General features: G+C 43.1%; 1 protein-coding gene and 1 long non-coding RNA gene across 3 annotated transcripts; both read right to left on the bottom strand.

Annotated features, from left to right (window-relative positions):
* Nucleotides 1–1,291: 1,291 nt before the first annotated feature.
* Nucleotides 1,292–17,649, bottom strand: usp44 (ubiquitin specific peptidase 44). Of its 2 annotated transcripts, none has more exons than XM_015962436.3 (6): nucleotides 17,363–17,649; nucleotides 10,285–11,999; nucleotides 8,051–8,249; nucleotides 5,597–5,705; nucleotides 5,246–5,496; nucleotides 1,292–2,593 (listed from the first exon to the last, which is right to left on the bottom strand). In XM_015962436.3, exons 2-6 carry the CDS (start codon nucleotides 11,833–11,835, stop codon nucleotides 2,469–2,471), a joined length of 2,235 nt encoding a protein of 744 aa, XP_015817922.3. In that variant the 5' UTR covers nucleotides 11,836–11,999; nucleotides 17,363–17,649; the 3' UTR covers nucleotides 1,292–2,468. The 2 variants fall into 2 exon arrangements, with proteins under 2 accessions (XP_015817922.3, XP_070399630.1); XM_070543529.1 differs by lacking the exon at nucleotides 17,363–17,649 and adding an exon at nucleotides 14,336–14,494.
* Nucleotides 17,650–22,491: 4,842 nt separating this feature from the next.
* Nucleotides 22,492–23,368, bottom strand: LOC139062505 (uncharacterized). The gene is made up of 2 exons (XR_011516038.1): nucleotides 22,839–23,368; nucleotides 22,492–22,719 (listed from the first exon to the last, which is right to left on the bottom strand). It is a non-coding gene; the product is annotated as an uncharacterized lncRNA (long non-coding RNA).
* Between the last annotated feature and the right edge of the window lie 1,037 nt (nucleotides 23,369–24,405).

The raw sequence follows: 24,405 nt of genomic DNA, 5'->3' as shown, positions 1-24,405 counted from the left end.
GAGAGGTGATGGATGACTGGTTCCAAGAATGATTCCAAGTGCTTCCTCTTTAAGATCGGTCTTAAACGAGATAGGCGGCGTAACTGACACAACATGCCACCCAGCTCCTGGTGCAAGCTACTGTCATCTCCCGCCTCGATTACTGCAATGCCCTTCTAACTGGTCTTCCAGGCTGTACTGTGAGACCTCTTCAAATGGTCCAGAACGCAGCGGCGCGTCTGGTCTTCAATCAGCCAAAAAGAGCACACGTCACCCCTCTGTTCATTGAGCTCCACTGGCTACCGCTAGCAGCACACATCAAATTCAAATTGCTAACACTAGCATACAAAGTCCGAGATGGTACGGCTCCCATCTACCTGAATCCTCTTGCAAAGGCTTACGTCTCGGCCCGGCCGCTCCGGTCATCACAGGATCGTCGGCTAGCAGTGCCTACACCACGCTCAGGACAATCCAGACTCTTCTCATGCATCGTTCCACAAATGTGGAATGACCTTCCAAGCACTACCAGAACAGCGGCTTCCTTTTCAATTTTCAAGAAACTCCTGAAGACCCTGCTCTTCAGAGAGCATCTTCTAAACTAGCACCCTCCCTGCACCCGTCCCCCCTCTCTACCGTCCACTCCTTGTTCCCTCCTCTCCATGATTGATGTCAAGTTGTTATTGTTGTCAGCCTCAAGGGCAACATGCCGATTATCACTTGTAAGTCGCTTTGGACATAAGCGTCTGCTAAATACATAAACTGATAAAAAAAAGACCTCACCACTGAGTTGATCTGTGGAGTCATTGAGAGGTTGGCATCCACTTTTACCCCGAGGCTTTTTACACACTGCTTAGGATTTAGACCATCAAAAGTGGAATGAGAGCCAGAAGGATTGCGGGTATCAAAGACTCAGTCTTTAAATCACTCAACCTGAGGAAATTGGCCTCTAGCCAGCCCTTTACGTCAGCCAGGCATGCCGCAAGACGAGAGTCCACATTACCATTTTTTAGTGCCTCATATATTTGACAATCGTCAGCATAGATGTGATAATTAAGACTGTGTCGATTTAGGATTTTGCCCAGTGGTCGGAGATGGAGAAAAGAAGAGGCCCCAGAACAGAGCCCTGCGGTACACCCCAAGACAGAGAGAGGAGGAATGTGAAATTTGCTCCCTGTTTTGGTAAAAACATAAAACAGCACAGGTTTCTTTTTAACTTTAAATACTTCAGATAACTCAGTTATTTTACATAAGTCCACATTGTTAAACAATTGCGCTTGCCCTTTTAAATAAAAAGGCAACTTTACAGAAAAAGTGAAAAAATAATCTCATTTATTGAGGTATCCTTTCCAGAAAAAATGAGGTAATAATTTGCATAGTATAATTTCCATAAGATTTACACACAAACACATGATCCATTGAGTAGTAACTGAAATGCCAAATGAAAAAAACCCAAACTCAATACAAAGGGAAAAAGAAAGAAGAGTACTTTAATTCTCTTCTGGTGAATAAGAAAAAAAAACAGTATGATCAGTAAAAACTGCTGGTGATGTTCACGAATGTTTGAGTACAAAATTTTAACAGTTGATTTTGTAAAACCTCTGAGGGCTGAATAAAAATACATTCATGACCTAAATGCTGGTTTATGTGGACCGCAGCAATGCAGGTTCCACTTCGTACATGCTATAAAAATAGTCCTGCTTTATCATTGAAGGGGCACTTTTCTAACATTTGGGGCAGATTCCCACAGTTACATTGTGTAGTAGAAAGATGGCAGCAGACAGCTAGAACGTATCCCTTTGGAAACTTTCTCCCGTCAATAAAAACAGCAGGAGGCAAAACCAATCTGGTGTTAAACCGTATCAGAAACGCTGAGCGGGTTTCCCCACATTCAAATTCAAAAATATCGTTCCCCTCAAGGCTTTGGCTGGAAGTCTGCTTGAGATCTAGAATAACTCCAGAGAAGAGAATCTTTAAAGCCACCAACAGAGCGACACGAAAGCTATCAACTGTAGAAATTAGTGCATTTCTGGCAGGAAAAGGACCAAAGTGTTGGCTGTCGGAGCACATGGAGGACATTTCCACTGATTGAATATCATGTAAATAACTTACATCCAGTTCTGTGTCAACTATCTAAAGTGACTGAGAAACATTTCAGCTGATTCAGACAAACAGCGTTTACATTAAACTAGCCAGCAGAAGGGTCTGCTCTGCTACCGTGACACATCTTGGCTGATACTCTCTTCTTTACAAAATACATATGTACACAAATCTTTACATAAATCAGGCAAACCTCTTCTTTTAAAATACCTACATATAAAAACATCATATACAGGAAGTTCACAAAACAAAGCAGATTTCACAAAGAAGTCCTTTCTCCGCATTTAGAAAAATAGATTAAAAAAGTCCCATCCTGCTGGGTTAAAATGAAGAGCGATAGGTCGGGCTGTGCTGATATTGTCTCAGTGAGTGGTCGACGGAGGGTCGCGGTCCTATAGCGGCCGGTCTTTGTCCTGAGTTACCCGCCGTGTGTAGAAGAGGATGTAGGCCTGTGCTCGGCAGACCTCCTCCACTGAACACACGTCCAGCTTGGAGTCATTACAGTGAACCCAAAAGCCTGGAGGAGAGGAGGAAAAGAAAATTTAAGTTGAACAATTAAGCCTCGATTACACAAAGAACTGGAGTAATCAAACAATAAATATATTTGTTTATATCTTAACAAGCCCTTCATTATTCATAATAAATGATTAAAACTAATAAGCTCTTAACTCATTTGCTGCCAGCGTTTCTCACCGTTTTTACTGTTTTTTTAAGGGTCACAGAACGTTGCGCGCTAGGATGATGTCGACGCCAAAACAACCAAAACAAAGCGGAGACTCACCTCTTACATCAGAACGAATCAGCGCGTTTCGAGCGTATTCTGTTCTTTCATAATCCGTTGTTGAATTGTGATCGGCAGAAGCTTTTCCGGTTCACGCCTCACTTTTTTTTACAGCAGCGGCCCAAAACGATCTAACACATGAATGTTCTGCTTCCTGATCACGTGACGTGTGACGTATGCGGATGAAGATCGGCTTTAGAGCGGAGATGTTTGTTCTCACGGTGCGGGGGCTCGTCCGACGCCCACACAGTAAAGACAGTGAATGAGTTAAATGTGTGGAGAAACATCTGAACTTTATTTTCGTTAATGAAAGCGACTCTAACTCCGGATAAGCGGAAGAAAATAAATGGATGGATGACGAAAGCAACATGCCTAACTTGTTCTAGTTTAAATGCAAGTTAGTATTGATAAAATAGCACAAATTATATTTCTGCAATGCCTCTACTTAAGCGTGTTAAACTCATTTAATCAATACATTTGGAGTGGTCTCTAGTAGGAATGAATGTCTTGTAAGTCGCCACGCCTGAAACTTCAACGCTGTTGGTGCTCAAGAGCAGAACTGGGTTATTTATAATAATTCTGTTCGTGAAAACTTACAACGCTGCAGTCCTATAGTATGGAAAAACATCATTACATTTAAGTAGGTGGACTTTGCCAAAATATACATTTATAGACACTAAGTTGGAGGTCTGATAACAAATAATGAATTAATTTTTCTACACTCAACAAAAATATAAATGCAACACCTTTGTTTCTGCTCCGATTTTTCATGAGATGGACTTAAAGATCTAAAATTCATTCCAGATACACAATATCACCATTTCTCTCAAACGTTGTTCACAAATCAGTCTAAATGTGTGATAGTGAGCACTTCTGCTTTGCTGAGATAATCCATCCCACCTCACAGGTGTGCCACATCAAGATGCTGATCTGACGTCATGAGTAGTGCACAGGTGTACCTTATACTGCCCACAATAAAAGGCCACCCTGGAATGTGCAGTTTTTGTTTTTTTGCTTTATTGGGGGTCTGGGGACTCAGAACCGGTCAGTATCTGATGTGACCACCATTTGCCTCACCTGAGCACCATGACGTCTGAGACTGATGCATCAGTTATATATATATTTTTAGTAACGTGGTTATTTTAAACGGCGTTATTCCCATCACTGCTCTGTTGCATCTACAGCAGGCAGTGACTGAGACAGTGAAAACACTGAGGGTCTCCGCCCACCCGGCCAATCACCATCGTGTTTGTAAGAGCGTTACCGACACCTCTCTCTCCCTGGCTGCAGCTGAAGTGTGGCGGTCAGAAAGCCTCACACTGTTGCGCAACGTTTGACAAGCACATAGTAACGCACAACCTTCCATCCCCAGTAACGGTAACGGCGTTGCAACAGTGGGAAAAGTAATTAATTCGATTATTCCGTTACCCGAAAAAAGAACGCCGTTATACTTAAACGTCGTTACATCACTGATGGTCACGCAGATGTGTCATGAGATTTGAAGCGTTGCTGCCTTTCACAGACACTTTTTCTGCAAGTGCTGCAAACAGGATAGCCGTCTTCTATCCGCTGTCCCTCGGCATTCTTCAAATATCCAAAAAATTCCCGTACTTCCCACTTTGTCTTCTTTGAGGGATAATAAATGCCCTGAGCACTGCCGTCTCCTCCTTTGGCCATTATTTCAGCTTTAGCTTCAAGAAAATTTTGGTTGTAAACAACAAAGTGCGCATGTGCCGCCGGCAACTTCAGCAGATGATACGGTGGCTGGTAAGGGTCACGGCGCCTACACCGCAGCCACGGTAATCCACCGAGATAATATAGTTTTAAAAAAACAAGACGGTTATTATTATTGTCAACTTTTTTACCGGGGTTTACCGCTACACCGGTTACCGTGACAACCCTAGTCTACAGTGTGATAAAATGCTACAAGAATTATTACAAGTTCACATTTGATGTTTTTCAGGTTCTTTTATGAAAGAAACTGAACCTGGTTTGTTGCTAAACAGGAAATGATGTTTATTATAGCGACGGGTTCAAATTTTCTTCAAAAAACTGCTCGAGGTCTGGCTGTAAACATAAAAACCTGAGGGAAAACATGAAATAACCAATCGTAGTAGAGCCCTTCCAGCCAATCAGAGGCGAGAAAGGTGGGACCTTCCTTGGACATCCTACAATTCCAAATGACACCCCCTGGGCCAGAATGCTACCAAGGTTCAATATGGTCACAATGTTTGAGGTGTGCACACAGCACTGCATTATCCACTTTGGTATTTTGCAAAAATCAGTCTTACTTCATTTTTTATGATTATTTGATATTTTAAGGTTTTATTAGATGGTTTTATTTTGCCTGTACTCAAACTCAGAAAAGCCTGATCACATTTTTCTCACCTCCTTCTGTATTGTAGCAGTAAGCCGTGTAATGGCCAGAGCCGAAGCCCTTCCCATGATGCATCACCACAGCAGAGAGCTCGTAGAGGAAGTGCTTTGGGCGCGGCAAGCCGACCGAGCTGGAGCTACTGGGAGCAGAGCAGGGCACGCTTTTGGGTGGAGATTCTCTGCAGCAGTAAGGCTCCATGTTGAGAAGCTGGTCAAAGCTGACATGGACTCCTATCTTCTCTCTGTGGTTCCGCCCAGACCATCTGAGGATTAGTCACAAACCAGAGAGCTGACAGTCGGCCAACGTGCTGCATCAGAACAAGATCAACCCTTGACCCCGAGTCATGTGTGACATCATCCTACCTGAAGCGCTTGAGGTGAAGCCTGAGGACCTGAGGCAGTTTATAGACCATCAGCTGTTTCTGTGCTTCAGTTAGGGTGACGGGTTTGGAGGAGGTTCGGCGTTTGGCTGCTGCAGACACGAGGTAAGAGGAGCGTTAGCACAACAAACCACCTCTTACTACATTCAGTGCGTTTACATGCAGCCAGTAACCCTTTTAAAACCCGAATATTCACAATAACCCGGTTCCGCAGGTCCTTGTAAACACCGCCAAAAACCCGGATATGCTCATAACCGGGTTTTTAAAAACCCGGTTACTACACCTGGGGTAACCCTTTTCTAACCCGAATGTTTGGTCGTGTAAACGCATATCGGGATATCCCCATCAAAGCGTGTGTTCTGCGCATGCTCTGTTCGCAAGGAATCTTGGTCTTTTGAGTAGCGAGACGTCTTGTATGCGCCAGAACACCGGAAGTAAACAACAAGTTGGGAGCAACATGACGAGTCGCGGCACAGCACCACACTTTTGGAGTGACGAGGAAACTAAAGCGCAAACAAACGCAGTCGCTTTCTCTTCAGAACTGGGAAACATGTTGTTGTTTTCACGGATACCGGAACAAGAAGAACCGGAAATGACGCATATTGCGTCTGGACGTAGTCCACAGGTCCTGACGCTACCCCAACGTCCGCATTTACATCGGGTTATGCAAGTTAGAGGTAACTCTTTCTATTTATGCTTGTAAACGGGTTATTCTGATCAACTCAGAAACCCGAATACCGACCTTAACCCGATCATAACCCGGATATTGGCTGCATGTAAACGTAGTCATTCATGTGAACAGAGGTCACACAGTTTGACATGAAGGTGTTAAAGTGAGAGCTGCTGAGTTTAAACCACAGCTGGGACGATCAAATATTCACTCGCTTTTCCACTGCATGATGTAACCGACTGGAGGAAAACAAATAGCTTCAACATATTTTATGTGGGAAGGAATAAATGACAATAACAACACATGATGCAAATGTGTTTAAGGGAGTTTTCCTCTCCACAGTCGCTACATGCTTAGTATGAAGATTGCTGTAAAGACAAGGACACAAGTCAGTGACTCGATGCAATCTGCTGGGTTCCTTATAGAGCACGTGTCACACACAAGGCCCGCGAGATAAATATCAAAAATATATTAAAAATGACCCGCTGGCCGATTTTACAGCGAAGACTACAACTCCCACGATGCTTTGTGGCGTCAGCGCGGAGCCGACGCGCCCCCTCCTTTGTGTTTTTTCCAGCGCCTGCTGCCGGTGTCTGCAGCTCCGCTGTCTCGGACAAACTACACTCCTCTCACTCAGCGCCGAGTTTACTCAGCTGTTTTCTGACGTTGAAGCCCAGAAACGGAGATTCTAGCCGCTCAGTAATGTGTTCACGACTGAAAGAGAAAGTTTTCCTACTAACGTCCAGACAGAGCTGATATAACTCCAGCGAGCAGCGACACGCTCAAACCAGCATGACTCTGTGGTTGTGTTTCCTCCCCGACACACAACAACGTGGTCAAGCTGCTCAGACATGTTCATCAGCACAAACCTATGTGAGCACCTGTTGTCATCTAATGTTGTCATTATTATGATGAAGATGAACAAAACAACAGGAGTCTCCTCCTCAGCTCAGATCAACCCCATGATGCAGGTATCTGGCTGGAACAGGTGAGCATCACAGTAAACCAGTGGAGCAAACTGAGCTTTAAATATGTTGGTTTGATGCTCTTTTTCTGCTCCAAAACATGAAAGTTAACAGGTGAGATGTTGCATTTTCATTTAAGATAAAATGATATTTTATTTTGTTGTTGGCCCGTGAGAAAAGATTTAACCTACAGTAAACAGGAAGTGGAAAGGCTGCAGATAGATGAATAGAATAGAAAATCCCTTTATTGTTCCTCAGTGGGGAAAGCTAGACGTCACAGCAGCGATGACACGTATTACAGGAGAAAAAAAGGAGAATAAAAAATAAGAAAAATGAATAAACAAGAAAACATAAATCCTGAATAGATTTTAAAAATGCTGATAATACCACAAGTAATGAATACCACTGATGCCTTTTATTTAAAACCAACTTGCTCGTGTGTAATTTGGTTATTCCACATTCAGTGTTAATGCAGAAATATGTTTGTTTCCAAATTTAAAGGTTCAAATTACATACATGTTGATAAAGAAAATGTGCAAATTTGCCGTCACTTTTTCAAAAAATGTTAATGTTTGGCCCTCGACTCCGTCCCAGAGTTTCATTTCGGCCCCTTGTGAGTTTGAGTTTGACACCCCTGATGTAGAGGAACCTTTTAACTGACTGGCTTAATGAACTGAACTGGATTGAAGTGTTTGTGAAGTGCCTTGAGACGGCTCTTGTGACGCGGTGCTACAGGAATGAACTGAATTGAATGTCTGGGGCAAGTATTGTGAAAAAGACGAACTGAACAGGTGAGACTCACAGTTACACTGGTCACAAGCGTAGATATTTCCCTCCAGGGCTTCAGTTTCTGTAAACTTTGCCAGCATCTCCGTTAGATGGCAGGAAGCCTGCGCGGCCGACTCTCTGTTGTTACTGTGATACCGCTCAGGGAACTCCAGCGAAAGGTCCCAGAAAGGCTCCACGGTGTTGGAACGATGGCTGCAGGCCAGGCACGTCACCTGTAAACGAGGGTCAGGGTTGACTAGGGAACAGTGTAAAACTAGATGATCTCCAGGTGCACGAGTCCCTCCTCATTTTTAAGATTCTATAAAATCTAAAACAGAAACAGCCAGGACTCGGCGGACATTCCACATGAGACCTGTTGAGCCGGTGCACGATCTTCCTTCAGAAGTCCGGCGTTGCAGTAATATTACTATCAAGCTTGGCGACACCAATGCCACACAGAGAAAAGAAATGAATGTGCCTGATAAAAATGATCAAAAATAATTAGGGATCATCATATATTTCTAAGAATTATGAGACTAATTCACACTCAGAACACCAAACATGGAAACATCTGAAAATATTCCAGAATACTGCAATCATCCCTACAAGGTTATTGTTATGGGTCATGAATGCAGCTGCAGGTAAATGTAGCTTCATCTCAGCTATTTGCTTGAATACTTTAATAAACCGCTGCTAAGGGCAAATTGCTGATCTGACTCTTTAATGCAGCAGAAATGTTGCAATATTACGAAATGATGTCATCACGCGTCTCCTCCAGCATCCTTAAATCTTCTGGTGCCCAGATCCATGAACTGGGGTTTGTTTTAAACGAGTACGACTGTAGCATACTGGCGGCCATTTCTTACCAGAAACAGTGTTTATGTTACTAATATTACTGATGATGTTTACTCCGAACTCAACTCCAAAACAACAACAACAATAAAACACGACCAGCCTCGGGAAAAATCTATAAAGGTAAATCTTGAATTAGAGCGACAGCACTCATACTCACTGTGAGCGCCGCTCTGCCTCATCGTCTGCAGCGTGCTGTCTCTGACTGTGATTGGTCAAGTGATGACACGTGACTAACACACTAGAACAAAGACTGTTTGTGAACAAGAGGAGTCTCCTTTCCTTTCTGATTGATTTCCATAAGAGTGACTGGAACCCATCGCTGAAACCCGACAGAAGACACCCCCCCCCTTCAAAAAAACTCTTCGGATCTACACGTGAACGCCCCATTTGGCTTCAAAAGCAGCGATTTTCGCCAAAAGGCGACAAGTTTGCATGTAATTAAATGGCAAAGCTGAAAATTTTTAAGAAAAAGTTATGCCCTATCAGAGTCTTACGCCACCCACACATCCAGAATGAAAACTGCATCACAAGGAGACATCGCCTGGTGGACAGGGAGGACGGGTCTGCAGTGCTGAGTGTCAGACACGATCCATTTTATACGTCGGTTGTTGCAATCATAAACTCAATCTACGGCACATAACGAGGCATCTACGTATTCAAGCACACACATACCAGCACACTTACTTAAACAGAGCAATTAAACACGCACACACCCAATTAAACGGAGCTGCTCACACACGTGTCTATAGCTCTGACAGGACATCAGCAAAAAAGTAGATTTTGGGGTAACTTGCTTTTTATTATGATTGTTTAACCTTCTGTTATAAAGAATAGCTGCTGTTAAGTACAAATGTGCACATACCAGGGTATCTGCAGGTTTAAGGGAGCCAAATTTAAGACTTTTTAAGACCTTTTTTAAAGCCACTTTGACCAAATTTAAGCTATTTTAAAATTTTAATTTAAGCTATATTTTCCAGCTATTGCCTGGAACCGGTGCTAACCACGTCGTGAACGTGGGGTTAACCATCCAGTTACCATTAATGTTGCACTTCCCCATGGCGCACGCTCCCACTAGCTTAACCAGCTAATGTGCTCATCTAAAAATAGCCCCCTTTCACAACCAACTGAATGTGTACGGTTCCGCTTACGGCAACATCACACACAAAAAATGCTGAACACCAACTAGAAATTCACAAAAATTTCTATAGAAATAAAAGATTCTTGTTTAGTGGGCCTTTGGTAATTTAAGACCTTTGGAAACTGGATTTAAGGATTATTTGTAATTTTTACAGATTTTCAAGGCCTTAAATTTGGAAAAGCAAATTTAAGACTTTTTAAGGACCCGCGGATACCCTGACATACTCTGACCCATTATGTGGTTGGTTGGTTTAAGGCTGTGTGTGTTGGTCGTACTTGGCTTAGAAGTTGGCCATGAAAGATGGTGTTAACCACGCTGAGAACCTGCTTGATGAGCCGCTTCTGTGGGTCTCTTGTAGTCGTGTGCGTTCCTGTGCTCTCCAGCTCGTGCTGCACCTTATCCAAGAGCTCACACAGGAACTCCTGAGCGTCTTGCTGCACGTAGCCCCTGAACGCAGGAATCAGCTGCCAGACTGAGTGAAGCATGGCAAAAGGTGATACCAGCGCCCATTTGCCAGACCACATAACTTGAAACAAGGTGTGCAGCTCGTGGCAAAGTGAAATGTGCTTGGAACTGGGCTCTTTGGGTTGTATCAGCTCCATGCTGCGGGCTCGGGAGGCCCCGCCACTCAGACCTGCACCAGAGCCCAAGCTGGTCTGGAGTCCCTTCCTTTGGTACAAGGCGGACTGTGATGAGGACTTTTCTGCCAGCTGGCCATGGACCGCAGAAGCCAGGAGCTCCAGTGCCTGAGCCAGGTCCAGACGCAGAAAGCACTCCCTGAACACTAGTAGGTGACTCAGCACCTGAAGGATGGAGTTCATATAACAAGTGTTGCCTAAATTCCTCAGGCCAGTCACCCCAGGAGTAACTGTGGGACGTTGTTTGAAGGGGGAGCCATTTTGTTTGGTGCTCTGCTTCCGGCGGACAGGGGTCTGGGCGATGTGAGGGCTTGCAGAGGACGTTTTGGGCTTTAGTTTGGTATTAGTGGAACGTCTCTGGGATTTGGGAGCAGGCTGGGCTTTTTTTGTTTGTCTGGTTTTCTTTGGAGCAGCCACGACAGAGCATCGAGTCCGAGGCCTGCGCATGTGAGATGGTGGCTCACGACTTTTTGTCTTTTTGCATGGCTTCTGAGAAGTTTGTGTCGTTACAGCCATGGCCGCAGCTCTCTGGCGTTTCCGACGCAAGCGGCGACTCTTCCTGAGGGGAGCGTTCTCCAGTTCCTCCTGTAGCTGCCTCTTTAAAGACCGCCTCCTCTCTCTGGCCTCCCGTTTTTGTTCCTCTTCTTCCTCTCTCTTTCTCTCTTCTTCCTCTCGCCACTTTCCACATTCAGTCAAGCCAAACCAGAGGCGAAAAATACGACCCATGAGTACCCTTCGGCGATGCCACAGTGCGGTAAACATTCGGTCCTCGTCCCTCAGCTGCAGTTCACTGGCACCACATGGCATGAGGGCATCTGGTGCAGCGCTAGCAGAGCGGAGAGTACGCCCACTGCGAGTCGTGACCTCATAACGCTGACTCTGGATGGCGCTGAGTGTGCTGCGGAGCAGCTTGAGGTCTCCTGTGGCATTGTCATTCAGGACGTAGTCGTCACACAGGTAGCAAAAAACATACAGCTCATTAACCTCCATTGCCAGCGGGTGGCGCTGCAGCTGGAAGTGCTGCAGGGCGTGTTCTTCGATGTAGCGGCCGCACGCCACATGCGCACAGCCCAGACAGGCCCATACGGACTCGGTGGTGTTGCAGTCGACGCAGTGCCACTTCTGAGGGTTGAGGATGGAGTGGTCCGGGGCCAGGCGCAGCCGCCCCACATGCTTACACCTGTCCATGTCACACACCTGCCGGACAAGCTGGCTGGCTCTGTCAGCCGATAACTGACAGTATGTGCACAAGGCTGAGTGTGTGTGTGTCCACAGTTCACACTGGCTTTATATCACCATGGCAACCATAGCGAGCAGAAAAATTCAACCCTCCCAGGTCATTGTTGCGTCGTCTGCAAAGGAGAGAAAAGATTGTGTTGGAGAAGATAAAATTGTAAAACAAAAGAAGTAAAGAACTCTGAAGTGGGCCGGTTTTATCACTGCGGTGAAAATGTACTGTGGGAAAGCACAACCAGCAGCAGCGTTTTCTCAAGGCCACTATGTCTAACCCCCACAGTGTTTTATGAGGCCACAGCTACAAACAGTAAACTAACTGATAAGTAATCTACAACATTTCCCAACAGCAACTGGCTTAAGAATAAAAGTAAACAAGACTATTTTGTAGATTCCTCAAATATCCCTCATATTTCACTCATGGTCTCTAGTATGAATTAATATCTTTTAAGGTTGGGGTGGGGGACACCGGTGCACCATTTCCAGGAACTAGAAGTGAGCCACATCACAGCTGAGCTTCAGACAGCAGGTTTACGAGTCTTTTTTCCTGATACTTGGACAACTCCCACCAGGTTGGATAAAAGAACGTGACTCTACCACTGACTTGCAACGTTCATGTTTTTTCTCCACAAATACAAGTTGGAAGGAGTTCTTCTGCCATGATGTGAAGTTGCTAATGGTTAGCTTCTGCTAGCAAGACATTCTCTGCTGGTCTCTGGACAGTAAACCACCAACAGCCTTCCCCATTGTGAGTCAAGATGGATGAGTCTGTGAGTGCTTTAGTGACAGGGTGACGTAGATCTGTCAATATTTTCAAATCCTAGAGTTTCACTGTCTGTTTTCTATCAGAAGCTAATGCAGGAGATAGGTGTAGGAGACTATTTTCATTTTCAGCCTGCATGAAACACTCAAAAGTGACAAAATTAAGGTTTAAAAGATGCTTTTTCGTGTTCCACAACTTTAAAGAGCAAGTCACCCCCTACCAGACTATTATTACTCCACTCCCACTTTCTTTTTGAAAAATGCTAAACAAAGTGTTGCCTGGCGGATAAATACACACACAGAGACACACAAAATTTTGACATCATAATGTATCAGTTAACTTTATAGTGTACCTCTTAGCCACTAGCTAAGATTTAAATTCCAATACAGTGCAGTTTTTACCTGAAGAGGGTGCAACACTGACAGTTTTAGGCAGAATATTTAAATTTTAACTTAAGCATGAGGCACGCTGGAGGCGGATGCGCCGTGCCCGAGATTTTGAGCAGTCAAGTGGACACACGGGATGCGCCATGCTGCTGAGCACTTGATGGAAAGTCGCACAATAATCACAACATCACACGGGATGCGGGAAGTGACTCTTTTGTATACAATATCAGACTTGCCGCTGTTTTGTGAGACTCAAATTCATTAAAAATGGATAAGTACGCTATTTATTTGACTATTTTAAGATCAACATCACTTTAAAGTGATCAAACTGGAGCTGGGTTTGTGGTGTAAAGTCGTTCTGCGTCGTAATGTTTGTTGTAAAGTACTCCACAATGTTGTTAACAGCCGCGGCACGGTGGCGCTTGAGATAGAACTGACACCTATCTTCAGCACCTCGGTGAGGTGCTTCTGGGAAGCGGTGCTCCCCGTGTGCCCAACCTCATTGAGTGCGTTTACATGCAGCCAGTAACCCTTTTAAAACCCGAATATTCACAATAACCCGGTTCCGCAGGTCCTTGTAAACACCGCCAGAAACCCGGATATGCTCATAACCGGGTTTTTAAAAACCCGGTTACTACACCTGGGGTAACCCTTTTCTAACCCGAATGTTTGGTCGTGTAAACGCATACCGGGATATCCCCATCAAAGCGTGTGTTCTGCGCATGCTCTGTTCGCAAGGAATCTTGGTCTTTTGAGTAGCGAGACGTCTTGTATGCGCCAGATCACCGGAAGTAAACAACAAGTTGGGAGCAACATGGCGAGTCGCGGCACAGCACCACACTTTTGGAGTGAGGAAGAAACTAAAGCGCAAACAAACGCGGTCGCTATCTCTTCCGAACTGGGAAACATGTTGTTGTTTTCACGGATACCGGAACAAGAAGAACCGGAAATGACGCATATTGCGTCTGGACGTAGTCCACACGTCCTGACGCTACCCCAACGTCCGCAGTTCAATCGGGTTATGCAAGTTAGAGGTAACTCTTTCTATTTGTGCTTATAAACGGGTTATTCTGATCAACTCAGAAACCCGAATACCGACCTTAACCCGATCATAACCCGGATATTGGCTGCATGTAAACGTAGTCACAAACTACAATGGCTTGTATTTAAAATGACAGCGCGGGCAGGACACGCTCCAGTGTGCCCAAGGCTTAAGATGCACAAAAGTGCCACATTATTGACTACACTTGCCTTCAGCACAATTATATAGTTTAACGGATAAAAAGTTGATTTGGAGGTGACTTGCCATCATCCAGCTGCTTCAACCAGCCCACTGTCATCTGGACAAAGCAGGCAGCACTGTGAGGGTCACGTTCTTTGATGTCTCCAGTGCATTTAACACAATCCAGCCTGATGTACTTTGCCAGAAACTCCAGAAGACACAGGTGGGGGCCTCAACTATCGCCTGGATTAAAGACTACCTGACAAACAGACCACAGTTTGTGAGGCTGAAGAACTGCACATCAAACCAGGCGATCAGTAACATTGGAGCACCACAGGGGACTGTACTCTCACCATTCCTTTTCACCCTGTACACCTCAGACTTCCAGCACAAATCAGAGACCTGTCATCTACAGAAATACTCAGATGACTCTGCAGTTGTCGGGTGTATCAGAGATGGACAGGAAGCTGAGTACAGAGAGCTGGTGGAGCGCTTTGTGGCATGGTGTGGAAACAATCATCTGACCTTGAACGTGAACAAAACAAAGGAGATGATTTTAGACTTCAGAAGAAACAGGGTGGAGTCAAACACTGTTTCCATCATGGGAGAAGAAGTGGAGGTGGTTGAGGAATACAAATACCTTGGAGTTCACCTGGACAACAGACTAGACTGGAGAAAGAACAGAGAAGCTGTTTACAAGAAGGGACACAGCAGACTGCACTTCTTGAGGACGCTTAGGTCCTTCAGTGTCTGTAGCAAGATGCTGCAGATCTTCTACAAGTAATCTCTTCAGCCATCGTCTGTTGGGGTAGCAGCATCAGAAGCAGGGACCTGAAAAGGCTCAGCAGCCCAATAAAAAGGCTGGTTCTGTTCTGGGGACGACTGTGGAACCACTGGAGGAGATCATGCAAAGAAGGATTCTCCAGAGAATCAAGAAAATGATGGACAACCCTGAGCATTCTCTTCACAAGACTGTCCGCCAACGGAAGAGTGTCTTCAGTCAGAGGCTTCTTCAGTTTGGCTGCAACACTGACCGCTACTGGAGATCCTTCCTGCCAACAGCCATTGTAATATACAACAACTCTTTGATGACTTGATTATTATTATTATTATGAGCTACTACAGCAATCAGTTTCCCTCTGGGATTAATAAAGTATTTTTGAATTGAACTTGCTTTTAAAGCAACCTAATAAAATACCAAACTTTGTGAACACACCATAAAAGGTTAAAGCTGTGGTTCCCCAGTCTTGCTCATATCCTACTTGGTTTATCTGAACACCTCCACCAAATTGTTTATCTCAGTAAATTATACTAGATTTAAAGGACAAACACTGGGAAAGTGTAACGCAACTTTGATTTTCTTCCTTCCTCTCATTCTATCACAGCCTGATGTCTGTGTCTGGCTCTGCTTTAAGCCTGATTTCTACTTCTCCGTCTGCATCGGTGCGGAGACACGCAACACCATTATGCGTCAGCGCAAGGGCTCTCCGACGGGCTCACAGAGGGTGATGGAGACATGCCCAAAATTTTAAACATCTGTCGAAAGTGACGGAGATCGCAAGCTTGTGATTGGTAAGGACACCGCTTCCTGTATATTCGTCACCAGCACTGCTGTAGCTCCGTTAAAAAGTAAAACAGATATTTAGCAGCAGACCCCAAACAGACTGAAGAAAGCATCACGGAAAAAGTCCAAAAATATTAACATTTATTCACCCGTGAGTGAAAGAGTACAAAATATGGAGCAAACATGGACATAAACTGTGGGAAATGTGGGTTTAGAGGTGGCGACCCATGAAGAGATGGATGAGAATGAAGGACAAATTTGTTAGTAAATACACTATCGTGGACCGGATTCATAAGTGTTATGATGGCACGATACCACAGAACAGCGCAACACCCTCTGTTGTCCTGGCGGGGAATTGCTTTGCAACACTCCGCTGCCTAAACAGAAGTTCGAATGTGAAAACTTTTCTGACACTCCATGTGCGTCTCTCCGTTGCGGATTTCATGGAGAAGTATAAATCAGGCTTTAGTTTTAACAGCACTGATATGCTGCTTTAAATATGAAATTGTTGGTAGTACCTTTCTAAATATGCTATAAACCACACAGTCATTAAATGACACCCGCCACCCTAATATCAGGTCAACCTCATCGCGCAGGGAATTTTAAAAACTAAATACCTAGGGCTTTTTTAAAATGTGAAATCTTTAGTATAGAAGGCGTGCTACTTAATTGTGGTAACAAGATTCATTAAGCTGATGTAAAAGCAATAGTAAAACACATTTCAGCTGTCATTCAAAACCGATTCTGTGAAACAGATTAAACTTCAAATATAATCTCAAAATCATTTAATATCGAACTAATGTTCGTTTTCATAACTGAACAGTACTGCTCAAAATAACGATTAGTCAAAGCTGCAGTTCCGCTACAGAACATTCACTGATTTGTGTAGTTGAGAGTGGTCTAATAATTGAGCATATTGGTGATTCTTGATCCTGAGTTTCTGATGTAGATCAGGATTTATGAGCAAGTCTGCGCGCTTTCCCCAGTAATATTTCCAGCTGCATGCACTGAAACTTCCCCTCGTCTTTACAATAACTCAAACAATTAACGATTACACAGCCGGTAAGTCAAGTGAACCAACAACAGGATCAAACCAGCAAAACAACAAACCCTTATTAACCGAAGAACTTACGAATAGTTGCTTCCTAATAGCTAGCGTTAGTTAGCTAACGCTAACATTAAAGCTTTGAGTATTAAAATAGTAAATCGCTAAATAAACGTGCCGGTTCCTTCAAAATCGTAATAAATAAGTTGAACATTGATACATGTCCCAAATGGGCATGTCTAGTTCACACTGTTTGTATCGTTAAGTTTGTGTTTACGCTAACAAATAAGTGATCCATGGCTGTCCTTGTAGCTAAAATTAGCCTAGCCCGCTAACTAGCATTAGCCAACCTGGCTACGCTCCCAGCAAGTTCACGTTTTAGCCACAGGTCATGTCACAGTGTTGGTCACGTTTCTAGCATTCGGCCCCGGTTTGTGTTTCAAACAAGAGAAACTGGCTTATAAGAATGTGAAGTACGCGTTATTATAAAAACAGAGCATACCGAGGCTCTCCTTGTAGTTATTCCCCTGTTTCTAAAATGATCGCCATCTTGTCAGTCCTTGTCGCGTGGTGCAGCTCGCGCACATCCGTGCTGTGTGACGTTGTTGTTGTTTACATTGATTAAGCTTCATAACATTTTTAAAATACAGGAAAATTTCATTCAATTTTTCATTATAAATCTATGATTCCGGTGTATGTCTGTGTCAACTATTTTAATTAAGGATAAAAAATACAATTTAGGTTTTTTTGCTCATTGATCATACTTAATGCAGCGGCTGCCGCTAAAGATAGTAGATACACCAACATAATGTTGAGTGGTTGTAAATCTTGCATACATACCAATTATTTATTCAGTAATAAAGATTTTGTTAGTTTACTAAAACGGATTTAAGTGACTTATATTAGTAAATCTTGTCTAGAAAAGGGCCACAGAAAAGGAAAACATCACCACGAGTTTATACCAGTTATTTTAATGGCATTAATGCGTGCTCATTCACAAAATTCAGGTAGGGCCATGGTTAGAGCTGAGTAAAATTACAGCACTGTAATTATGACAGAACAGAAGAAGTACCATTTAATCCACTAGAGGGAGATGCTGCGTTATTCACAACTAATTTAACTTATATATATATATATATATATATATATATATATATATATATATATATATATATATATATATATATATATATATATATATATATAAACGCAGCTGTACATGAAGAGACAGGAAATGTTTTAGCCACAGAAAAAACTTGTTATCCATTTTAACAGTAGCCTATTCTGCCAAGTCTTTGAGCCATGTGTCTTTTCTTAATGTTTTGCCTTTCTTGTGTGGTTTTACTTGAGCATTACCTCTCAAATATTTATGAATGTTTGTTCAAAAGTGGCTTTTTAAAAATATTATTTGTGGTTTAGCATAAATCTACAGCTGTCTCTCAATGGATGCTCAAAAGAGAAACTGGATACACTCTGGACAAAAGCTTAAAAAGCAAGTCACCCCCAACTCAACTTGTTTTTTTAATGATAAACTATATAAATGAACATCTAATTGGGCTGTAGACACGTATAGTCAATTATTTGGCACTTTAGTGCATCTTAGTTAAAATTTAAATATTCTGCCTAAAACTGTCAGTGTTGTGCCATCTTCAGGTAAAAACATTTCAATTTAAATCTGCCATCGCTATTAGCTGAGGTACATTACGGTTGTTTCTCAATGCCAAGGAACCTTGCCTTGATGTCTTGGTCCCACCGTGGTTGCCTAGGAGATATGTCATCAGGAACCGCCAAGGAGTGTTCCAGTGTTCATGTTCTACCTTTGTTAGCCATTTAGCTAGCTGAGCAAGGATACACGAGAGCAGGGCCAGATTAACACTTTGTTGTACCCTGGGCAACAATATTCAAGGGCCCCGTCATCACAACCCGAGGATCACCATAATATGGTCACATACAGAATATTTAACTGTAATATGCAGTAAATATACTCAATACTTGAATGCCTGACATCACGTAACCCGCTCAGGGTAACCTTTGACCCACCTCGTGTGGACTGACCAATGAGGTGAGGGTCTTAACTTGAGGCCCTCTCTTCTTTGGTCCGTCTGCATGAGACTGACTCTCAACTGACGTTCAAAGTCATAGGCAGCAAAGCCCGGGTGGACAGTTTGTTTAATGTAGGGTGATCATATTTCCATTTCCAAACAAGAGGACAGGGGATCTGTGCCTATGACGTCACACTATGGCAATGCCACACAAACCACGCTGGGACCCATTTTTTTGTAAGAACTAAATTAATATCAGATTCTGCCAATAAAAGGGCTCCAAAACAATTCATATGTAAATATTTAGCATATTTATTGAAAAATCTCATTTTTCTGCTTTAGTGCTTCAACAAGGTTTTATTAATAATAAATTATTATACATTTTGTTTTACTACAGCATCGGTACGCTTCCTGTGCACAGATTATTAAGGATGCTTGTTTCAGCTGTGAGATTAGACGATAGGATCAATGATAAAATAAGTTGTCACACACTCCATGGAAACTTTCAGAGAATCCACAAATAGTGGCTTTCGAATGGTTTTGTTACTTTTTGCAAGTTTAGAAAAGCAGCAGATGAGACAGCATGTCTGATAATTTAGTTTTTCATCTGATAATATTAGAACATGTCAGCGACGTCTGAGGGGCTTTTATAAACACTGTATAACTAACACTACTGGAGAGGGTATGAATTACATAGAGGCTTCTGGGGAGCCCAGTTAGGGTGGGGCGGGGGGGGGGGGGGGGTGTCATTTTGCCTTGGCCCCCAAAATGCCTTGAAACGGCCCTGGGTGTGTGACTGAGTGTTGAAGGTGATCTGAGTTGTATCAGATGTATAAATATTACATGTGTGTAACTTATTGTTTTATACCGGTAGAAACGTGTAGTGGAGATAAATCTACCTACATTTTACTTTGTTTTCTTGTTTTTATTTAACTATTTTCCTGTCCTGTCTTGTCTCTCATCTTCCTGCATCTCCTCTAAACTCTCCAGAAAATCTGTTGCCTGGATTCTTACCTTTTCACCTCATCAGTTACTTCTGAGCAGACCAAAGGGATCTCCTGACCGCAAAGCGGAGAGCGCGTTTCGATGCTGCGTCGGTGAGTTGACATCACCGCAGCACAGGTGATGAGCTCCGCAGTTGTAGAGCGCTTCAGGCACAGATAAGACAGAAAATAGAGAACATGTGCGGACATGAACGATCGTGTGTTAATTATAGTTTTTTGGTTGCGCCACTTTGAGAATGGACCGTGCGCTGGAAGCAGCTGCCTGGAGCGCTGCGCAACAACGATCATCGCTGTGCCGTTCTCTGTGCTCTCTGCTCAAAAGAGTCCATAAATGATGTAATATAGGTAGAAAACTTTTTTCCGGCTCCCCTGGATGTGTAGGATATACAGCTCCCCCATAATTCGATCCCTGCTCCTGGATGAAAAGCCGGACATTTTCATCAATACAAGAACCCCCAGTCCGGGGAAAAGAGGATGTACGGTCACCCTAGTTTAATATAAAGTAGGAGATTACAGATACAGTATTTTGCTCGTACCCTTGCTGCCCTGGGCCTGGGCCCTTTAGAGTTTGTGGGCCCCAATTGTCCAGTTGCCCATATGGTTAATCCGGCCTTGCACGGGAGGTGTCTTGTAGCCTAGCCTTGGTCAAAAATTTCCCAGAATACACTGCAGTATTCTCAAAAGGATGGCGGATCAGAAGTCGGCAGCTACTTCGGGGACAATTTTCAAGTTTAAGTCAACTAATTTAAAATGTTTTTTTTTAGATCAAAAGAAGTTATCTTTGGTTGGTTAGTTAGCTCATTAGTTGCAGCTTTGGTGGCTAGCAGGTAGTAACTCGCTTACACATTTAATTTAGCAAATATATACACAATTTAAAAAGTAAAAGGCTCGTTATATATTTATATTGAAACTTATATGTTTAAAATATAATGTTATCTCCCGTGTCACGTGACGTTATGCAAGTCTGTTCCATTTAACCGTTTTCTTTGACCAAGGAAGGACAGTGTCGTCGTAAGCAAGGCGCCTTGATATTGAGAAAAACCCCTTGACATTAGCTGGTACATTATGATGTCACAAAGTCGTTGTGAGCCTGTGTGTGTGTGTGTGTGTGTATACGTTAGTGGCTCCACCCTATTGGTCTGCCAGGCAACAGCATTTGTTGCATTTTTCAAACAGGAAGTTGGAGTGGATTGTGGCCATTTCTCAATGCTCAAGGGTGCTAGTACGTTCTTGTGTACTAGACAAGTATGTACTTCACAAGGGCAGCAGAAAGTCTGTTCTACCGAGTACAGGAGGTTGAGGACGGCATTTGGAACAGATGCGTACTCCGCTGTGTCCTGGCAACAAGCGCTGCTTCTTGCTACAGTTAATAAAATGACCTGACATAAAAATAAAAGTCTAGTTCTTTCATTAAATAACAAAATAATAACAAACATGTATTATTTGTATTTTGTTTGGCCCACTTTTATCAGAAAGGTTAAAATACTAGCATTTTTCACTCTAATGAATAAAATAAATTTATTTTTCATCAGAAGAGAGCTACGGTGCTTTTATTTTGGTAGTGGGTTAGCTCATTAGCATTTTGAACATTCGTGAAGAGTAAAACCTAAACACACAGAGCAAAATTTACAGTTTACACAGGATTATTTACAATAACAGACAACTTTATATTATTTTATTTATATTTCTAATTTAAAACATTATAGTTATTAGCTTTCTCCTTTGTTTAACGGTCTGCAAGGCAATGCATTATGGGAAACTTTGCTGTCCCAAGTCCGCAGAAGGGTGCACTGATGCATCATTGATACAATAGGTGGAGCATGAACACATCCAGGAACTTTGAGCGAATTTGCCGTTATGCATACTTAGTACTGGAACAGTCCTTGGGCCATTGTTGACGACGTTTCACAGTGACGTGAGTACACAAGTTCAGACAAGTATGCATATCAAATACAGGCCATTTACCATTTGCATATTGAGAAACAGCCTAAGACTGTGGTAGGGGGTGACTTGCTCTTTAAAGAGCAAGTCACCCCCTACCACAGTCTAACTCCACTCCCACTTCATGTTTGAAAAATGCAACAAATGCCGTTGCCTAGCAGACCGAGAGGGCAGAGTCGCTAACAAATACACACACAGGCTGTGTCTCAATTCAGGGTCTGCATCCTTCGAAGGACCCAGTCTACTCGGCCGACGTGGGCTGGGTCCTCCGTCGGCCGAGTAGACCGGATGTTAACGGCTGTGAATTTGGACACGCCTGGCCTTCATGAATACCCGCCTCTCCCTCGGCGAACGTTCCGTCGCCTAGCAACCGTGGAACCGCTGAGCAGAAGGGAGAAGGAACTTTAAACGATGGAGCTCGAAGTTTTATTTAGATCTTTAATCATTTACTTGACTGTTGGAGAGCTAATTCAGAGAAAATACTTTCGACAAGCTGAGCCTGAGCAAAGATGTGATAATAGTTTTTAATACTTTCTAAGGGTCTTAATTTGACCAAAACCGATTTATCACCTTTTAAGACTTTTCAGACCCAGCGGGATACCCTCTAGTAAACAATTCTCATTTGTAAACCAAAATAAATTCAAGAGTTTAATGCAGAACTGATTTTATTTAGATATTTCTTTTATATGTACATGTTTAATCTTTATTAACCATTTTTTTCTAGCAAAGTAAAAAGCTGTCAAAGTTCTCCCTTCTCTCCTGTGCCCTCTGCTGTTCTGCCTCCATCTGCAGCCTCATGTCCTCCCTGATCAGCTCCAGAAGCTGGTCATCGCTGGCACCTTCCCCTGGATGCCCATTTTCTCCAGAATAGTCTTAACAAACATGTAAGAAAAAAACAGGAAGAGAAAAGAGGACAACGGGTTATTCCTTTCATGTTTTCGCAGAAAAAATAAACTCAAACGAGTTTTTAAAATATGAGATGTTATTGTACCTCCATGCCACAGCCGCCGAATACTTTGCTCCGGTGATCATGTGGTCCATCTCTGCCCTAAGCTTAATAAATTCCCTGGTTTTCTCTTTTGTCCCTAAAATACAAACTTCTATTAAAATCAGGAGGAAACGTAGCGGGAGAAGTACGACACCGAGCGCGGCCGAACATACGAGCCGAGACCGCAATACAAGCACTTTTACTGTAACATTTCTAACTAAAATAACGTTCATGTATCACAAAAAGTCCTTAACCTAACAGTTTTCAAGTTTATACTGACATTTATATGCACAATCCTCTCCGACAGCTCCCGCTTCACTGTCCGCCATTGTTTTTAAGTTTTTCTGCCGGCCGGCCCGCAAGGCATCTTGGGAAATGCTACCTATTGAAGGATACACCGGACCCATCCTTCATTCAGGCGAAAAGAAGGCCGCATTCGTCGACCGCATTTGAAGGAGTCTTCGAATTGGGACAGGCCTAGTCACGGCGCTGTGACGTAACCGGCCGACGAATCCGGCAGACGTAGGATGCAGACCCTGAATTGAGACACAGCCACAGTCTCACAACGACATTGTGACATCATATGGTACCAGCTAACATTCTAGGGTACCTCTTAGCCAATAGCGATGGCAGATTTAAATTCAAATGCAGAGTTTTTACCTGACAACGGCACAACACTGACAGTTTTAGGCAGAATATGTAAATTTTAACTAAAATGCACTAAAGTGCAAAACTATTGACTACACGTGTCTGCAGCACGATTAGACACGCATTTATATAGTTTATCAGCAAAATAAGTTGATCTGGGGGTGACTTGCTCTTTAAGGAAAAGCTACACGTCTGTTCTTGGAAATTCCATGCTTTCGTTCTTTTTAAACACAGAAACAGTTTTGTTTACCTGTTTTGTTGCTACAGTTTCGCCGACGGCATCGGTGAAACTGTAGCAACAAAACAGGTAAACAAAACTGCTTCTGTGTTTAAAAAGAACGAAAGCATGGAATTAGAACCACGACACAGCAAGAACACACCTAAAATGTTCTTGGAAATGTTTTCATAAACATAAAATTTCCAGGACAACTTAATGTTTAAATAAAGGCTGTTAAGGACTAAGTGATGGCTAAAATGTACTTTTCTGCCTTGTGGCTGTAGCTGTTTATGGTCATGTCGTCTTCCTGCTTAATACCTCCTCTTCTCTATGCCAATTTCATGGATCAAGTGTGTGTTTATGTCAACTGCCCCTGTTTGTGCACCTTCAGACACTTTGTGCGCCAGCGTGCGATGCAGGCGCAGTGTTTCCTGCTGGTTAATGGTGGTAGTCACCATCTTGAGATGCTATCCATGCAAAGAAAACAACATTACACCGTCTGCAGCATGACGGCAACAGCAGGAAACAACCAGACCGGGCAGAAATAGCATTTTGACAAAAGTGTCTGAGGACAGCAGGCTTTAAATTAGGTGATTAATTCTTCCATAAATATCACATAATGCGTCATCAGTTAGAAGCTGAAAGGCAGGAGAAGCGTTTCATTTAGGAAAAGCTTTAATCTCCACACATGCTTGCTGAATTCAT

Source organism: Nothobranchius furzeri, chromosome 1 (genome assembly GCF_043380555.1).
Source record: "Nothobranchius furzeri strain GRZ-AD chromosome 1, NfurGRZ-RIMD1, whole genome shotgun sequence".
Taxonomy (NCBI): domain Eukaryota; kingdom Metazoa; phylum Chordata; class Actinopteri; order Cyprinodontiformes; family Nothobranchiidae; genus Nothobranchius; species Nothobranchius furzeri.
This window is presented reverse-complemented; position numbering and strand designations above follow the sequence as displayed.

Excerpts from the sequence above, each read along its gene's own strand:
- usp44 (XM_015962436.3), bottom strand. The coding sequence starts at position 11,835 with ATGGACAGGTGTAAGCATGTGGGGCGGCTGCGCCTGGCCCCGGACCAC. Across the intron at positions 8,250-10,284 it reads ATGGCCAACTTCTAAGCCAA|GTGACGTGCCTGGCCTGCAG; the intron begins GTACGACCAACA and ends CCTCGTTTACAG. Across the intron at positions 2,594-5,245 it reads CTGCTACAATACAGAAGGAG|GCTTTTGGGTTCACTGTAAT; the intron begins GTGAGAAAAATG and ends CCTCTCCTCCAG.